This window comes from Pygoscelis adeliae, unplaced genomic scaffold, assembly GCF_000699105.1.
Source record: "Pygoscelis adeliae isolate BGI_AS28 unplaced genomic scaffold, ASM69910v1 Scaffold155, whole genome shotgun sequence".
In the NCBI taxonomy this organism is placed as follows: domain Eukaryota; kingdom Metazoa; phylum Chordata; class Aves; order Sphenisciformes; family Spheniscidae; genus Pygoscelis; species Pygoscelis adeliae.
In genome coordinates, this window is record NW_008824932.1 from 286,310 (window position 1) to 302,532 (window position 16,223).

At 36.6% G+C, this 16,223-nt stretch overlaps 1 protein-coding gene across 1 annotated transcript in view; it reads right to left on the minus strand.

Moving 5' to 3' along the window:
* Positions 1-16,223, minus strand: part of LOC103917839 (period circadian protein homolog 2-like) — a 43,169-nt gene that overhangs the window by 24,469 nt on the left and 2,477 nt on the right. The window contains 8 exon segments of the mRNA XM_009325035.1: positions 163-214; positions 1,823-2,024; positions 3,638-3,759; positions 4,278-4,432; positions 7,496-7,564; positions 8,158-8,500; positions 8,503-8,631; positions 15,464-15,527. Coding sequence (XP_009323310.1) covers positions 163-214; positions 1,823-2,024; positions 3,638-3,759; positions 4,278-4,432; positions 7,496-7,564; positions 8,158-8,500; positions 8,503-8,530 — 971 coding nt within the window. The 5' untranslated portion in view covers positions 8,531-8,631; positions 15,464-15,527.

Here is a 16,223-nt window from a genome sequence, read left to right on the forward strand (position 1 = left end):
CTAAGAGTAAATCAACTAGAGGACATGCATATGTTTTGCCTTATGTTCACATTATGGAAAAGTAAGAAACTTACATACCATACGGTTCTTATAAAAGTCAAACACTGTTGTAATGCATGGTTTCATAATATAACACTAAGCTTCATAATATTGTTGTCTTACCTGATGCGACAGAAAAAAGATTTCTCTTCCATGCAATCCTGGGTGGAAGACTCTAGAAATATTAAACAGATTTTGTAACAAGTGACCGATTACTATGAGATTATGATATTTAAAACAAGAATTTTTCCTTGTGATAAAGGCTGAATTCTTTAAAAAGTTTATGTTCCCTGAAGTCTCTGTATGTATTTGTTAAACTATGTACTTCATAAGCAACTAAATCTGAATACCACTCAGATTCTGAGGCTGGCATATGAATCACAGCTGCTTGCTTATTAAGCCTTTTGCCAAAAACATATCTAAACAGTTCTCCAGTTTGAGCTGTTTACTCTTATCAGCTTTTCCACTGTATAGTGTTGACCAAAAATGTTTGATTATCTGGGACCCCAAAATTTTACCTTTTTCCTAGAAAGGCACTAGGACAGCTACATCAAATCCACTTATGACCCTCCCCCCTCAAAAAAAAAGGGGTGGTGTTTGGTTGGGTTTTTTTTTTGGTTTTTTTTTTTTTTGTTTTGTTTTGTTTTGTTTTAAAGCTTCCTCTCACCTTTTAAGCCTATTTCCCTCCTCTTCAAGAGTAGCCACAGACTGATTTTTCAAGGCAAGCTCTGGTCTTTCAAAGGCCTCAGTGCATAATGCTTTTGGATATTATATTCTATAGCACCTGATACATGGGATAGTCTGCATAGTTCCACTTACTGCATTTTTGAAATTTGAAGCTATACACAGACATAATAAAACTACAGAAAATATTTCAGAAAAAAGTATAACTGAATAATATCTGTAATTAGGTTCACATGGTTAGAATTCACCATTGACCCTGTTTTGAGCCAGAGGTTGGATTAAGAGACCTCACAAGGTCCGTTCCAACCTGCTTTATGTATGCATTACTTAGTATGTATTTATTGCTAGTTGTTTTTTCAGATTAAATATGGTTCACACTCTGACTTAACTTAATAGACTTAGTATACAATGGATTGGAATTCCAAACATTTAGAGCAGACCTGGAATTTCAAGTGTTTGGTTAAAATAGTTGGCAGCTATTTCTCAATTCCTAACAGCTGTAGCTACACTAGTAAAACAATCCTCCCACAAACAAATATCAAGTGCCCTAAGACATCTGATCCTTCACCATCAGCAGGCCTAACATAATTTTTCTAAAGTTAAAAGAATAGAGATATGATTACACTTGGTGAATGCACAGTGATGGTAGCTGAAGTACATCTTTCTACACTGTAATCAAGGTGTACAGTATTCAAATCAATCATTTTAAGAGGAAGGAGGCAGAATATTATCCCCCTTATAGCTGAAGAAAAGAAGTTTTAAAGAAAAACTGTGGTCATTTGATTGCTAGTAAAAGTGGAAAGCAAACCCACCATTCAGCACGAATACCTACTTTGTTTCATTCATCATCTGGATGAAAGGGGCACGAGAACCAATGAACAATGACATTCAGAAGACTCCTAACCAACAGACAAGCCTTGCTGATTTATAAAAGTGCATTATACATCTAGTATTGTTCAGAGATGTTCTAATAATGCATCTGTGTTATACCCTCAAAAAGCGATGAGGAGGATGGAAGAATATTAAAAATCGGTTCAAGTATTTGCATTTGCACGACTTAAAGAAGGTCAGAGAAATATCTGCTGTTGAGACCACTCACCAGCTCTATTGCAAATATTCCATGATGGTAATCTGTATGGGGTAGTAGAAGTATAGAACACACTGACATCCTGAGGTGCCAAGAACTCCACAAATTTGGCATTTTTAAAATAACCCCTCTTACAGCGGAGAATAGAAGCAGCTTGATCAGAGATGTACAAAATTTTCCCAGTAATCAAAGAAACAGCTACAGCAAACATATCCTAAAAACAAAAATCTCAAATTATTTAGAAAGTTTAAAACGTTCTTCAATCCAGTATGTATTTCTTAGAAAAACAATGAAGATATAAAAGCATTAGTAAGTTCAAAATAAAAATTAAGGAAATAGTGTTAAACTGCATCTGTTTAGGGAACAATAAAATTAATCTGCTTATGAAGTAGACACAGACAGTACACTTTTTGAACTATGCAATAAGAATAATACACTAGCATCTTAATGGGTTACAAGCCCTAAACATCATTGCCTAAAATTTTATGATGCAGAATGATTTTGTGAATTAAGAATTAAAGAGCTTCCAGCTATAAAACTGCACATTTTCCTTATGCTTGTTACAGGCATATTTTACATTTATGAAATTCAACTGTTTTGTGAAAGGCTGTTTATGTTAGCTTGTCCATCCACTGCAAAATGAAAAGAAGTGCTCTAAACCACTTAGTAAAATAATGAGTAGGCAGGTGGGAGAAGAGTCCCACACAACCATACACACACTCCACTTGTATCATTTCACATTGTTTTTCTTCTTGACACAGAAGAGAGTTTCCTGCGTCATAACCTTTAGTGCTCTATCCACTAACACTGTACACAAACTTAAGAGCTGTCGTCAGAACTCCAGTTTCATGAACTCAGATGCTTCAGATCAACTGAACAATGTTTATGGTATTTCACTGAAGTTCTCAGTTGTACTCTAGACTTCCTATTTGTTTTACCTTGTGGGCAACCTTTACTATTCATAGATACAACAAAACCCACCTACTTCAAGCTAGGGAACATCCCCCATCATGCCATTATTTTATTGATTTCAGAACTTCATACATTCAGGCAGAGGCTTCAGGAAAAAGAAAAAAAATAGCGGAAGGTAGTCTAATAAGTTTAGATGTAACTATTTTTTGAAGACTCCATAATATATCCCTAAAACACTGGGAATGGGGAAAATCTAAAATAAAATAAAAAATCATTCAGACTATCCTTTTACTGCTAAAAACTACATCGATCGTCATAGCTGGTCTTATCTAGATGAGAATACACAGTATCACTGGATCACGCAGTAAGCCTATACCAGTTGCAAAGACTAGACAAATACCACAGAGGACACAGCAAACAGCGATTCCAACACTTTCATCACTTTTCACTCACACTAACAAAGAACCGGTGAAACATCAAATAACCCCTACTGATAAGGATAAGCTGAAACAATTTACAGTGTGCCTTGACTAAAATTTGGAGAGTTAGTCTCCAGCTTTAGCAGGTGTTCTAAAATGAAAAATAATGATGTCTCACCCATGCATTATATCACATGGATGTTGAGATATGTCACACCATTGTCTCTAAGCACAAGGTACAATTCAGAGGACCAAGGAGTTTAGACTACTTATTTCCCACCTAACTGACAGAAAAAAGCTTAGATCAAGGTGCTATCAGCAAAGTCTGCGAAGGCTCAGAGTTTCTAGTCAACATCTCCTGGAAGGCAAAATCCAGCTTCTTCAGCTTACTGGCCTAGCTACCAACTCTTACCTTGTAAAAAGAAGGCATGCCTGAGAATTCCAGTGCTAGAAAACATTTTCAACACACACTGTAGACTTGGGTCACCATACTCACTGCATTTTTCATGATGTATTCTGAGGTTATAGTCTCAACTTCTTCCACCGTATAAGATGACACATTGAGTCCAGCAGGCTGGGATTCATTAATCATCAACAATTGGTAATACTCCTCATTGGCTACATGAGAACGTTAAAACAACTTATATTCAGAATTAAAAATCTCATCAATAAACATCCCGCCTGGAAGCAATAAATGGACAAAACCTTTTTTGGCTTAAGCACAGAATGGGCAGTTGGGAAATCTAGGTACTACTCCAAATTAGTTTTTCCTCAGTAGAGCTTCCTCATCAGTAACCCAAATAAATTTACCCATCTTAATATACCCATATGTGCATGATCATATATTTTGGTCTGTTTGACAGTTCAAGTAGTATGAAATTGTAAATTGTTTTCAAATTAATTTTCTAACTCAACGAATATCAGTAAAATATCAAGCATCTAGAAAGCTGCTTTAACTTCCAAAGGAACAGAAGTTAACAAAGCCAACAAATGGGAACACCATGAAAACATCTGTTTAGAAAGGTTTTCAAACATAATAAACTTAGCTTTACATGGACAACCACATTTAAATTCCAATTTTAAATGTCTAATTTTATCCAGGTTAGCATTATCTAGGTAGCGTCATACTTGATTACCTTTAACTTGTTTAATGCTTTTAAGGGCATATTTCAACGTCGTTAGGACACTAGATTTGCCTTTAATTCTCTTTTCAGAAGGAAGGTGAGCTTTCAGCTCTTGTAATGTTTTCAGCAATTCCTTTTGTGTTTTGGCTTTAGTGGACTGCTCACTACTGCAAGATTAAAGACAAAAAAATAAAATGTCACTTGAATGCTGGAAGTGACACACCATCCTCATAGAAGCCCAAATATACTCTGATACTTGTCACTTTTCCAGTACTTAGTATCAATGTTCAGAACTTACAGTAATTCTTAAATTAGCTAAATCATTTAAAATGAAAGATTTACCACCACCTGAAGCCTTATTGTAAAGTGTACTCTGTATGTGCAACAGTACATATACCCAAGCACCAGAGAATTTTTTTTTTTGGCCACAGTCTCTCTCCTCCCTTTTTAGTGGTATTTTCCTTAGTTCCTTTCAAATTCAAACTCATAGAAATGTTCATGGACTTCAAAGGAGAGAAGCAGGAGGTCCGTTCAAGTCTTCACCTCCTGTTCAAGCAGGTTCTCATAAGAAAGGTCCCTGAAAAGGGAATGGCAGTGGGAGAGCATCAAGTTAACAAAACAAATGGAGAAATCCTTGGAACAACGTATCCCAGTTAAGCATGGCAATACATTAAATAAGAAAAGGAAACTTGACTAAATACGTAGGGTAAAGAATCAGAGGAGGCTGGAGACAGAAACTGCGTTCACATTTCTCAGGTGCATGTTCAGAAGTGCTGTCTCAGTGTAGAAGGTCATATTACAGAGATCATCAGTGCCAATGTCAGAAAATTATCACCTTCCTTTGCAGTTCCTGATATCTCTGCCTATTATTAAGAATTGCTGACAAAATCAAAAAGAGAAAAGAAGGTAAGGGAGGGAAGGATGACAAAGATGGGTGGCAGGTGGGTAGGAAGCAGTTAAAATGAAAAAAATCACCTTGTCTTTCTCATTGGAGTAGATTTTAAAAGCTAATCGGTCACAACAATCAAGATTCTAGAGCTTTTCTTAAGCCTTCCTAAAAAAATTTTTTCCCATCAAAAGGAACGTCTTCTCTTACCACCTGATTGTCATGACTGGTAGTCTCTAAGAGATCACTCTAAGAACCACTGTAGAAACAATAGTCTTGGCAACTGCACTGCCCTGTCTGAAGTGCTCAATAAAGTGGCTTCAGCTTCCAGGTAATTTTCAAGAGGATTTCTGAACATTTTTCTGGGAAGTTTGAAGAGTTCTTCAGGTAGATCAATCATCTGGCAGGTGTTGGGTGTACTTCACCAAAAATGCTTGGAAAGTGACAAAGCTGGCTTGTAATAGAGAATACACATTGTTCTTGCTTACATCACAATGTACTATGAGAAACACAGCATTCACTTAACCAGTGGTCATTTTGCACTGAGAAATAATGGCAAGAGATAAGACAAAAAAGTATCGTACTCCCTTGGGAAACATTATGATCATGCTGTATATTAAAATCCCATCTACAATATGGCTTGACAGTTTGGACTGATGCAATCAAACAAGGCCTTGTTAATACAAGAACCCTCTATGCTGGCAGTAGGGAGGAAGAGAGAGGGAAAAGATTATGAAATAACTGAGCATACTGCTGTTTTTGTACTCTCTGAGTATGCTTCATGATAGTGGTCAGATTCTTCTGCAAGAAAAGAAGCCTTTCCAAATTAGCCTACAACAGCAGCAAGTATAGAAGACAAGCCTCCCTGGAAGTAAGTTATACAACTTGAAAATGTTTTTTCCAAAGATCAGTAGCATCAGGCACAGTAGCCAACCACAGGGAAGGCTTGACTTGCAGAGGACAGAATAAGCAAGTTCTATAAAGATAGGAGCTTTCTATTGTGCTTATGTGGACAGTGAACTGGAAAGGTACCTACCGATACTAAACTAAGTAGTTGGTTGGTGCCAATATTGAATCCAAAGCCCAGTATTCTTTCAATGAAAGACTAAAGTTAGAGCTTATCAGCCTGTTTTAGTCTTTTCTTTAAAGATCATTCTCTAGACATCCTCAGTCTCCCATTCCCAGAAGACGATCAGATTCTGCTCTGTAACCCTCTAGCACTGTGCCTGACAGCTGGGGAAAACACTGTACCATCTGGATTCCTATTTATTTCTGAGCAGAGAGCTATTAATGAAATTTAAAATAAAGAGGTATCACAAAAACTGTAATAAGCAACACCACCCCCCCCAAATCTTGTAGTGAAGAAAACTGAATCAATGGGAAGGGAAGACTAAGAAATGCCTTTGGTTCACTCCATCTTTGATACTAAGCAACGTGAACTCCAGAACACACAATTTCCACTTGAAAATACAGCATGGAACAAGATCTCCAGGTGCCCGCAAGGCAGGCACAGACAATAAGTTCATCAAGCACCAAATGGTGCAGAGGGGTAATTTTTATTTACCACTTCTCTAGGAACTGTATCAGATAGAAACACTTTAGGATAGGTACATGTAGACAGGGGTCTTAATATCAGTATGTTATAGCTAGATATCCTTGATCTGCTCAGGATCAGGTTTTAGTCTCCTGATCAGAAGCTGACTTAAAAAAAACCCAGCAAGTTCAGTAGGGCACTCTGAAGTGTCCAGATTTGAGCCTTCAATGCCACCAGGTTTCTCAAGGCTATCAGGGTCAGAAGCAGAGTTCATACAGAAGGATTCCTGCAGCTCACGTTGGTTTATCCTTACAGACTTGAGGCTTGAATCCTGGCTAATGGAACACAGGAGAGGATGATATGGCTGTTGGATATCAGAACACATCCAACTCAATGGGTGAATTCTGATGTTAAAACACTACTAGGTTGTCCCCAGGCAAGGACTTCAGACTAAATTCTGAAGAGCAGAAAATTTAAAGAAAAGTTTCAAAAACAAAGAAAAACCCCACCCACTAGAGCTGAAGCAATATTCAAAGTGAACCACAAAAATAAACTTACAGAGTTAAGCTACCAAATCAAAACAAAATAAGATGACTTGAAAGGTTAATGGACAACAGCAACAAAAAGCTCTAATTCAACCAAGTGGTTAATAGGACATGCTACTGATTATGGACAGGAAGAGAATCAAAGATAGGATTTCTTGTATACTCCTCCAGGTTTAGCCAAAACAAAACACAACACTATTTAGTTTTCAGCATTTAGCATTACATACATGCAAACCACTGAAAATATAATTACACATTAATTTACCTGCATCCACTGCTAGACTGATTGTGTTCAGAGTTTGCAATCATCAGACTAAATGCATTTGAGCTTGAACTAGGATAAGGAAAGATAGAAAAAGGTTAATATTACTAAGTCTAACAAACAACTTTTAGTTCATTTTAGCTTTATATTTTCCTATTAATGACTGGCTATCTAGGAAAAAAAAAACCCACCAAACTTTAAAAGCTTCTGCCTGGTACAACAAATGGAAGCTATAGCTGTTAGACATTTGTCTAAGAAGGTTCTTCTTACTGTAGCTTTGCTCTGTACACTAAGCTATTATTTAAAAGATGAAAATAGCACAGTTGCATCCTTACACGTAAAAACAGACTGATGCTTTTTGGTATAAAATTATAGAAGTTGGTTTACAAGAAAATATATAAATAAGGCAAATTAAACACACAATGATGAGAAGAAAGATTCAAATTAAGCTGGCCCTGTGGAACACTAGAGACCTTCTCTTTACAAATTATAATATATTTACACAATTTACATCATACAAGAGTACAAGTTAACTGTGGAAAAGAACACAGCTTCAATCTGAAGATATGCTTTATATCGTAGTTATTATTCAGAAATTAGATTCAAATGGAAAAAGCTTTCAGTGACAAAAATAAAAATGAAATTTATTTAATATTAGCTACTACCTTTTATGACAGTCTGACGATTCCATAAGCATTGCTGAATCTTTCCCATTTTCATCTGATTCATGGCCATGAGAATCATGCCCACTTGAGTAGTTTTCATTTGTGTCATTTCCACTGAAGTCATTGCCACTGGATCCACTGCTCATTTCGATATCTTCCTGAAGAACTTCATGAGAGTGTTCAGGCTTTGCCTGAATTTCTGAATCTTCAGCAATCATCTGGCTATGGTTATTTGCAAGTCCAGAATAATCACTCATTTTCTGTTGCTCTTTTAAAGAGAACGACGAAGAAATGTTTTCACTGATACCAGGTTGCTGCTCAGGGTTTTGCTCCTCAGGGCTAAGTAGAACCCTTTGAACTTGATAGAGTCCATGGGACACTCATTAGAAACGCTGCCAAGATCAAGAGCAAATCAAGCCATATTCAGAATTTTCTCTCTGTACAAATTCTGTTTGGAAGTACAGACCCACAAATCTGAGGAGGAAGGGAGGGAAGAAAAAAAAATTAATCTTCTTGTTTGCCTTTGCTGACAAACTGGAATTCTCACTGACTGATGAAATTAAAAGTGATAAGTGATATTCATGGTTAATATATTCAGCATTTGAACAGTGAAAAGTTTAAGTTAAATATAATTGCAAACCTAACAATGTTTTATTGTGGAAAAAGTATTTATTTTTTAGTAAAAACCCACACAAAAAGAGGAAGTGGAATAAACATGCAAAACTCCTTAAAAGTTTCAATATTCAGTTGTTTTCTATTCTCCTACTTAATACTTGACAGTTTTTCCGTCTGAATTTGGACAATAGCTATTATTCTTTTCAATGAAACCATTGCCCTGGCTGCCAGTTTACCTTGATAAACAAAGAGATTCCATTCAGACATCAGAGGATTCCTTATTTGGTTTGGAGGTTAGTTGGTTGTTTGCGTTTTATTTTTAAATACATAGTCTTGGGTTTGTTTTTTTCTTTTAAGATCAGTTCTGCCATTTTGACTAATTCTTCATTTCTTTCCTTGTACAAGAGCCACATGGGTAGGTAGACTGAACATACAGTAGGAACAGGGAAACTAAGTACACAAACCCACCTATTTATCACCAACAAAAATTCTAACACAAAATTATTCTCAGGCTTATTTGTATCTACTGATTACCACTAATTTGGGGGGGGGGGGGGGTTTTTTTTCTGCATTGTTTAGAAAAGTAAGCTTAAAACAAAACAAAACAAAAAAATCCCTGCTTTTAAAGCAAATTCTAATGTACCAGCCTCAAAATCAGAGCGTATACGGAAGTGAATTAAGAACAGACTAATATTGAAGAGCCATCAAAGGAGAAGGACTAGAGAGCAGTTCAACTTCATGAATAAAATAAAGATATTTAATCTGACTCATTTCCTCATCTATTTCAGCAACCCACAGAGACAACAGCACTGCAAAGCCATGAACTAAGATTCTCTGAACAATGTAATTCATCATCAGTTCCTTCCTTTTTGTTCCTTTACAATACTCAAGATTACAATTGTTGACTAATAAACCTCTGACTGGAATAACAAAGTCAATGAAAAAATCTGCAACTCAGTTTTGCTAATATTAACTACAGTAGCTTCCTTTTAAACACAAATAAATACATTTTTTTTGAAAGCCTGTAACAGAAAACATTAACTTAATATTAATTTAAAACACACTAATTCTACTCCCCTTCCCCCCCCCAAAAAAAACCCCAACATTGAAACTATTTTCTTACCCTCCTTATTGCTGTTTTTCCAGACATTTTACATTTAGAGTTTTTCAGAAGAAAATACTACTCATCTCCTCGTTTGGCCAAAGTAATATGCAAGATATCTGTTTTCATTTGAAAGAGGAAGTGTAGTTTAAGGACATTTAAGCTATCAGTAATGGTACGCAAATATAAATAAATAAATAAATATTTTTTTTCTTTACAAGATTATTCACTAGTACTTCATTATAGGTAATAATTTAAAAAAAACTTTGGGTAGAGCAAAATATACCAACATTTCACTTCTGCATGTATTCACTTCAGGTACTCTAATCCAAAACAAATAGACATCCTGTTATGCTGTTCTATCGAACAGTAGTATACAGGCAGTAAATTACACTTTAGTAGTTCTAACAGTTTTTTCTGGACCAAGTAAGCCACTTCTGTCTTAAAGATTACATAACTGGAACATGCAATAAAAGCATATTTACTCTTAGATGAAACTCTAATATTATTTCACATTGGCACATGTTCTGGTGTCCAATGATTAACTAGATCAGACAGTTCATCTCTGATTTAATCTCTCTGGTAGGTAGAGCTCACACTTTCACTTGCCTTACCTAGCTAGACATTTTAATGAAGTTCTGTCCCTGTATACAGTCCACTCTCATCACACATGCTCCTAATGAGCCTGACTGGTTAGTGGTACCTGTGCTACTATCTGCAGTATCACACGCTTGTGAGCCGCAACTCATTTTGTCTGAGAGTGACTGAAAACGTCAAAGGGCTCAGAAGAGTGAACATAGAAGGTGGCAGTGGGGAATACCTGTATGGACAGCACATGAGACAAACATCCTGTTACTGTATAGGTAAGGAGCGTTTTATAAACGTGTTCATCCATTCTCACCCAGGAAATGCTCTTACCACTAATTCAAGTATTGCAAAAATAAGAGCATCTGCCTGGTTAAATAACTGAACCCACTCTCAAGAAGCTACTTCTCATGTGCCATCTGTACTATTATTTCTCAGAGGGCACTGAGGTTGTAAAGTTCTATAGAGGATTCAGTGAGTAAAGATACTCCAGCAAACTACTCAGCTAGCAATGGGATGGCTTTTTACCTTCCCTGTGAAGGTTAAAGGTAACCTTGGAGATCATCTACAGCATTTTGTCCACTTCAAATAAATGCCTTCTGCACATCAAAATTACACAAGTTAACCCCATCATGATTAAAATGAAGCTTTTTGAAAAAAGACAGCGACAGCATCACCTGAAGAGGAGGTCTAACATGTAGGAATTTAAGGTGAGATCGAACATTCCTCACACTATATGCTGTGCCTGAGGTAGGGGTTTCCTCCTATTTTTCTGATCAAATGCTACTTAGAAAGAGCTTTAGATAAAAGAGAAAAACATACTGCCATAACGAAAACAACATTATCTGCTAGTAAACTATGTTACATGATTTTTCTTTAGAGGTAGGGAAAAAGCTCTCAAAAAACCCCCCCCAAAACCACCAAACAAAGAACTTTGGGCTGCTATACTTAAATCCCTTGAAGAAAACTATAAAAATCACTATTGATTTGGCAAGAACTGCCAGAAGACGCTCTTAGTGTAGCCCTAAATTCTCCAAAGATAATTAGCCCAATATTACAGTAACACACGTATCAGGAAAATTGTGCTATTTATGGGAAGAGCAATGATTCTCACCACAGCTTTCCTACTCTGAATGCAAACATTTTGTATTTCAGTCTTAAGCGTGAGAAACATCTTCTCTTGAATTCTGAAGCCCAAGTATTACATATGCCATAGTATTTTCAGCCTCAAGAGTTGTCTGCAAATATTTTTTTGGAACAACCTTTCCTTGGAAAATTATTTCCCCAAAGTCTTTTCTGTAATCTTTGGAAGTTTAAGAGTCAATGAAATTGTGCCATAGCTAGCATGTAGAGTCTTACAGTTTGAAATTCTGAGCTGTTAAACCACTGATGAGTAATTTTTTTCCACCTCCAAACATCATCTACTGTCTCGTCTCCTTCCTTCTTTCCCTGACACTTAGGCTAGCTTCTGCCAGGTATTTGTAGCAAACTTCAACAGTGCTTCCTTAGGCGGGAGAGAATAATTCCATATATATATATATATAAAAAGAAAGCTGTCCAGTAACTTTTGAGGAATTTCCTGTGCCTCCTTGAACAAAAGTTGAGTAATTCAATGACAGGCAAGATTTCAGGGTTTTTAAAATTATTTTTATTTTAAGGAATGAATTCAAACGAAGAGAATCACCAACAGAAAAGAAATAGGTACTGGCCTATAGGAGATACCATGTGAATTTTCTTCCTCTTGACAGCTGGCAGAAACTTGTGTCAGAAAATGCTTAGGTTGCCTTACTTCTGTCTCTAACTAGCAACATGCTGGAGCTTCTGCAGCTTTGCCCACGGTAAGTATCTAAGCAGTTCCTACGTAACTGCATTACAGTGACTACAATTGGGAGCCCAAGGACAATGGTGACAGAAACAAAAATGAATATCCCAGTAATGGAGAAGATACAAGTTTGACCTTTTTAAGAGTATCTTTCAAGAAGATGTGGCTCAACTCCTTGAGGTAGAATGGCATTCTTAGGCAGGACTGGAAGATTAATGTCACTGAAAGTCAGTCTTGCACAAAATTTCTTCTGTTTCAGTATCTCAAAAGCCTCCGTGCCAGAGGCACATACCAAACTAAGGAATACAGGAAGAATAAATAGGAAGGAAAAATATTATGATAGACTTCCAAGAGCTTCTGGAGAAAGATGGAAGAGGAGTGTTTCTAAAACCAGAGCTTGTGTAATAAGTAAAAAAGCCAAGATACCCAAAGTAGCAATGCTAATATATGCCATAAGTTTGGAGAGATTTTCTACAAAGAGATTGGAATAACAGCGAAAAAAAGAACAGACTGGCAATTACCCTACACCATGCCCTGTGGCTGTAATTTTAGATAAGAACTGATGCATCTGGCTAGACTTTACTCTCAGACAGAGGATGACCTTAAGTGGAACATCTGCATGCATACGCAAGCACCATGCAAACACTTCAGGAGCACAGAGGGTCAGTCATCCCAGGGAGATTAATTAACATTGAAACTAATCTCAGTCAAAATGCTATAATAAATTGCACACATTCATCCCACTTATATGCTTGAATAAATTTCCAATCAACAACCAAACAAGAATGAAAAGGTAAAAGCTAGCATCATTTCCCAGTCTGAGGTTCTCTCCTGTTACCACAGTTTGAGGAAGGTAATTGCATCTCATACCAAGTTCAGCAAGCAAGTGCAGTCAGTCACGTGGAAACAGAGCAAGAGCTCTTTTAGGTTTGAGAAAAGTACATTAAGCCAGTTTTGTCTTTATTTTCTGCTACAACTTTCTAAACTTTTGAAGGAGGTTGTCTATTTTGACTCTGTAAATAAAAACTTTTTAATCTTAAATTGGCACCAGTTAAGTTTGATTTTAAGGCAACTTGCTCACAAAAACCTTCTACTCTTCTAGACAGAGCAAACCTCCCAAAGTTGCTCTGGCAAAGACTAGAACTCTTCAAGATCTTGATGCAGTGTATAAAAAAGGCAACATACTTCCACTGAGCACTAGGGGCAAATGTAGGCATTAATATGCCGGGTTAGATGTGCAGAAAATGTCTTCTGGTTATTCATCAGTTACAGAAGCTCCTTTATCCTGCAGTAAGACAATGGAAACAGCCTGAACTTTAGCGTCCCCAGAAAAACACGCCAAAATATATATGGACAAACACCTGAAGAAATAATGGTTTTACGCTTTTGAAAAAAAACCCTCTTAAGAAGGACCGTAGAACACCAAGGAGACAAATTTCTTTTGAAACTATGGCATTTAAACTCAAAAAAAAAAAAATCTTGTTTCAGCAGAGATCTGGTTAAATTCAGAGAACAGATTTTTCCAGATTTCTTTTCACACAAAAAATATGTCTATTACTGGCATTTAAAGAACGAAAAACTAAAAATCCAAAATCAAAATTACCTAATTCAAGAACTGAGTAAGAGGAGAACATCTGAAGATTTGAGTCTACATTTACAACTAATATGAACTTACCAATATTCACAAGCGAAGCAAGAGGCACACCACAGTTTATGACTATAGTTTAGACATGAATATTTGGGGACTCTTAACTGTACTAGCACCAATAGGACACATTCCTAATGGTCAGGATTCAATTTTACTGAAGATCTTATCAACAAGAAGAGTTTCCACATGTCTTCTGGAAGATTGCTTTGCAAAATGGTAAAAGTTATCTCATTTGTATGACAAATAGCTAGCAGGGATTTAATCACATCATGCAATTTTAAAGAAAATTGAAAATTAACATCTACAATGAATGCATTCTCCCTGTGCAATTAGACAATAATTAAATGCTTGGTAGTAGCAAAACGTTAGGAAAAAATGTTGAAAAACAAACAATAATCCAGGAGGTGACTTGTCTAACTGTATGACTTCACCAGCAATAACATTGAGAGCTTCATTTTTTTGTGGCAAGAGAGAACAATTAACAGAATACCTTCACTAGGACACTTTCTAGGAAGGTGGGGGGGGGGAGAGAGAAAATGATGGCAGTATTCTTGGACTTGACTGTAAGAAAAAGTAACAAAAGATGCTTAACAATTTCCTGCAAGACTTTTTGAATAAACAAAAGAAACTTTTTTTTTTAAATAGATTCTACATCTCACTGCAAGTCATCATAAGCAAGTTTTGCTCTTTTTCTTAACAAGGAATGAAGTGTAAGTCAATTTTCTACTTATGTCAATAAAATTATCAACAACACCTAGAATATCATGAGTGCTTCCATAAAAATCTGAATTTCACAGCATTCATTTCACAGTTTGTTGATAAGGATTCACCTTTCAGTTCAAGAGAATCCTGAACACAGGACTGTTATTTAAATAAAAGTTAGTAGTATCTTTATAAAGGTGATCCTAATTAACCACTGCTTACACCTGCCACTTTACAACAGAGGAACTGACCAAGACATAGCCTTGGTCCAGAGCCATCCAAGTGCCACCCTGAATTTATAGCAGCACCTATACAGGAAGAGGTTAGCAAAAGCACCACACCAGGGCCCTTGCATCCATAGCAAGGATGCTTCCAACCAGATTGTTTCCTCGGTGAAGAAACTCAAACCTGAATTTAAGAATAAGTATGGTTTTAGGCTAAAAAGTCTTAGCTTCAAATAAGGCAACTCCCAGTTTATACCCAAAAAAATAGTTCTGAATGAGTGTATATATATATGACTGAAATCACAGTTCTAAGATTAAAAAAAAAAAACAGAACAATATATTTTCTGCATAAGCTCTAGGGGGGTTGCAGAGGAAGCATCTTTCTACTAACACGAATCATAATTATGCATGTTTCTTACCTGTTTTTCCTATGAAAAGTTGGTAAAAGTGTTTATCAAGCTCCCTCCCAGCTAGCATCAAAAGAATGAAGTGCCTAGGTCCAGAGTCTCCCACATGCATTTAATTCTTGTCTCATCCTCTTCTACTGGAAATCTTTTACCATTACAGAGTCCGGACACCTCTACAACTATAAAATATAAAAGAAATACCTGGGCCCCCCAACAGTGTCCTCTTCAAACAGATACCAGAGAGATGCTCATAGTTATGCCATGCCTATGCAGATAAAACATTGGTTAAACATGAAACTGTCATCCAGCAGTGGAATCAGACACAAATTTGCATTTTAAACATTTTTAATCTAAAGTAAGGTCTCATAGAGCTTTAAAATAACAATCTTCTACACTCGATAAAATAACCCTTCCAATTCACTATCGGTATGGTATCATACTACGTACATGCATAGTATGTACATAGTCTGCATAGGCTGACACAGCCACTAAGAATGAAGGGCCAACCTCTCCAGTAGAAAATAGAGCAAAATGCCTGATGTAGTCAACAGGAGCTCGAAGTGCTTAAGAAATTTGGTTAGAATACCATTTTAACACCTGATCTAAATTCATCTACATCACTGTAGGCTTGGTATGAGCATTAAAGAGTTTGCTAGGCAGTTACAAAATTGCAATTCACAGAATCACAGAATGGTTAAGGTCAAAAGAGACCTCTAGAGGTCAACCAACCCCCTGTTCGGGCAGAGTCACCTAGAGCAGGCTGCCCAGGACCACCTCCAGATGACTTCTGAATATCTCCAAGGACGGAGATTCCACAGCCTCTCTCTGGGCAATCTGTTCCAGTAGTCACTCACCCTCCCAGGACAAAAAAACACCACACAATTGTTTCCTTACATTCAGAAGTCTGTACTAACAAAGTCCATCCACACTATTATTCTTCCTAAGAAAATTTCCCAAGAAA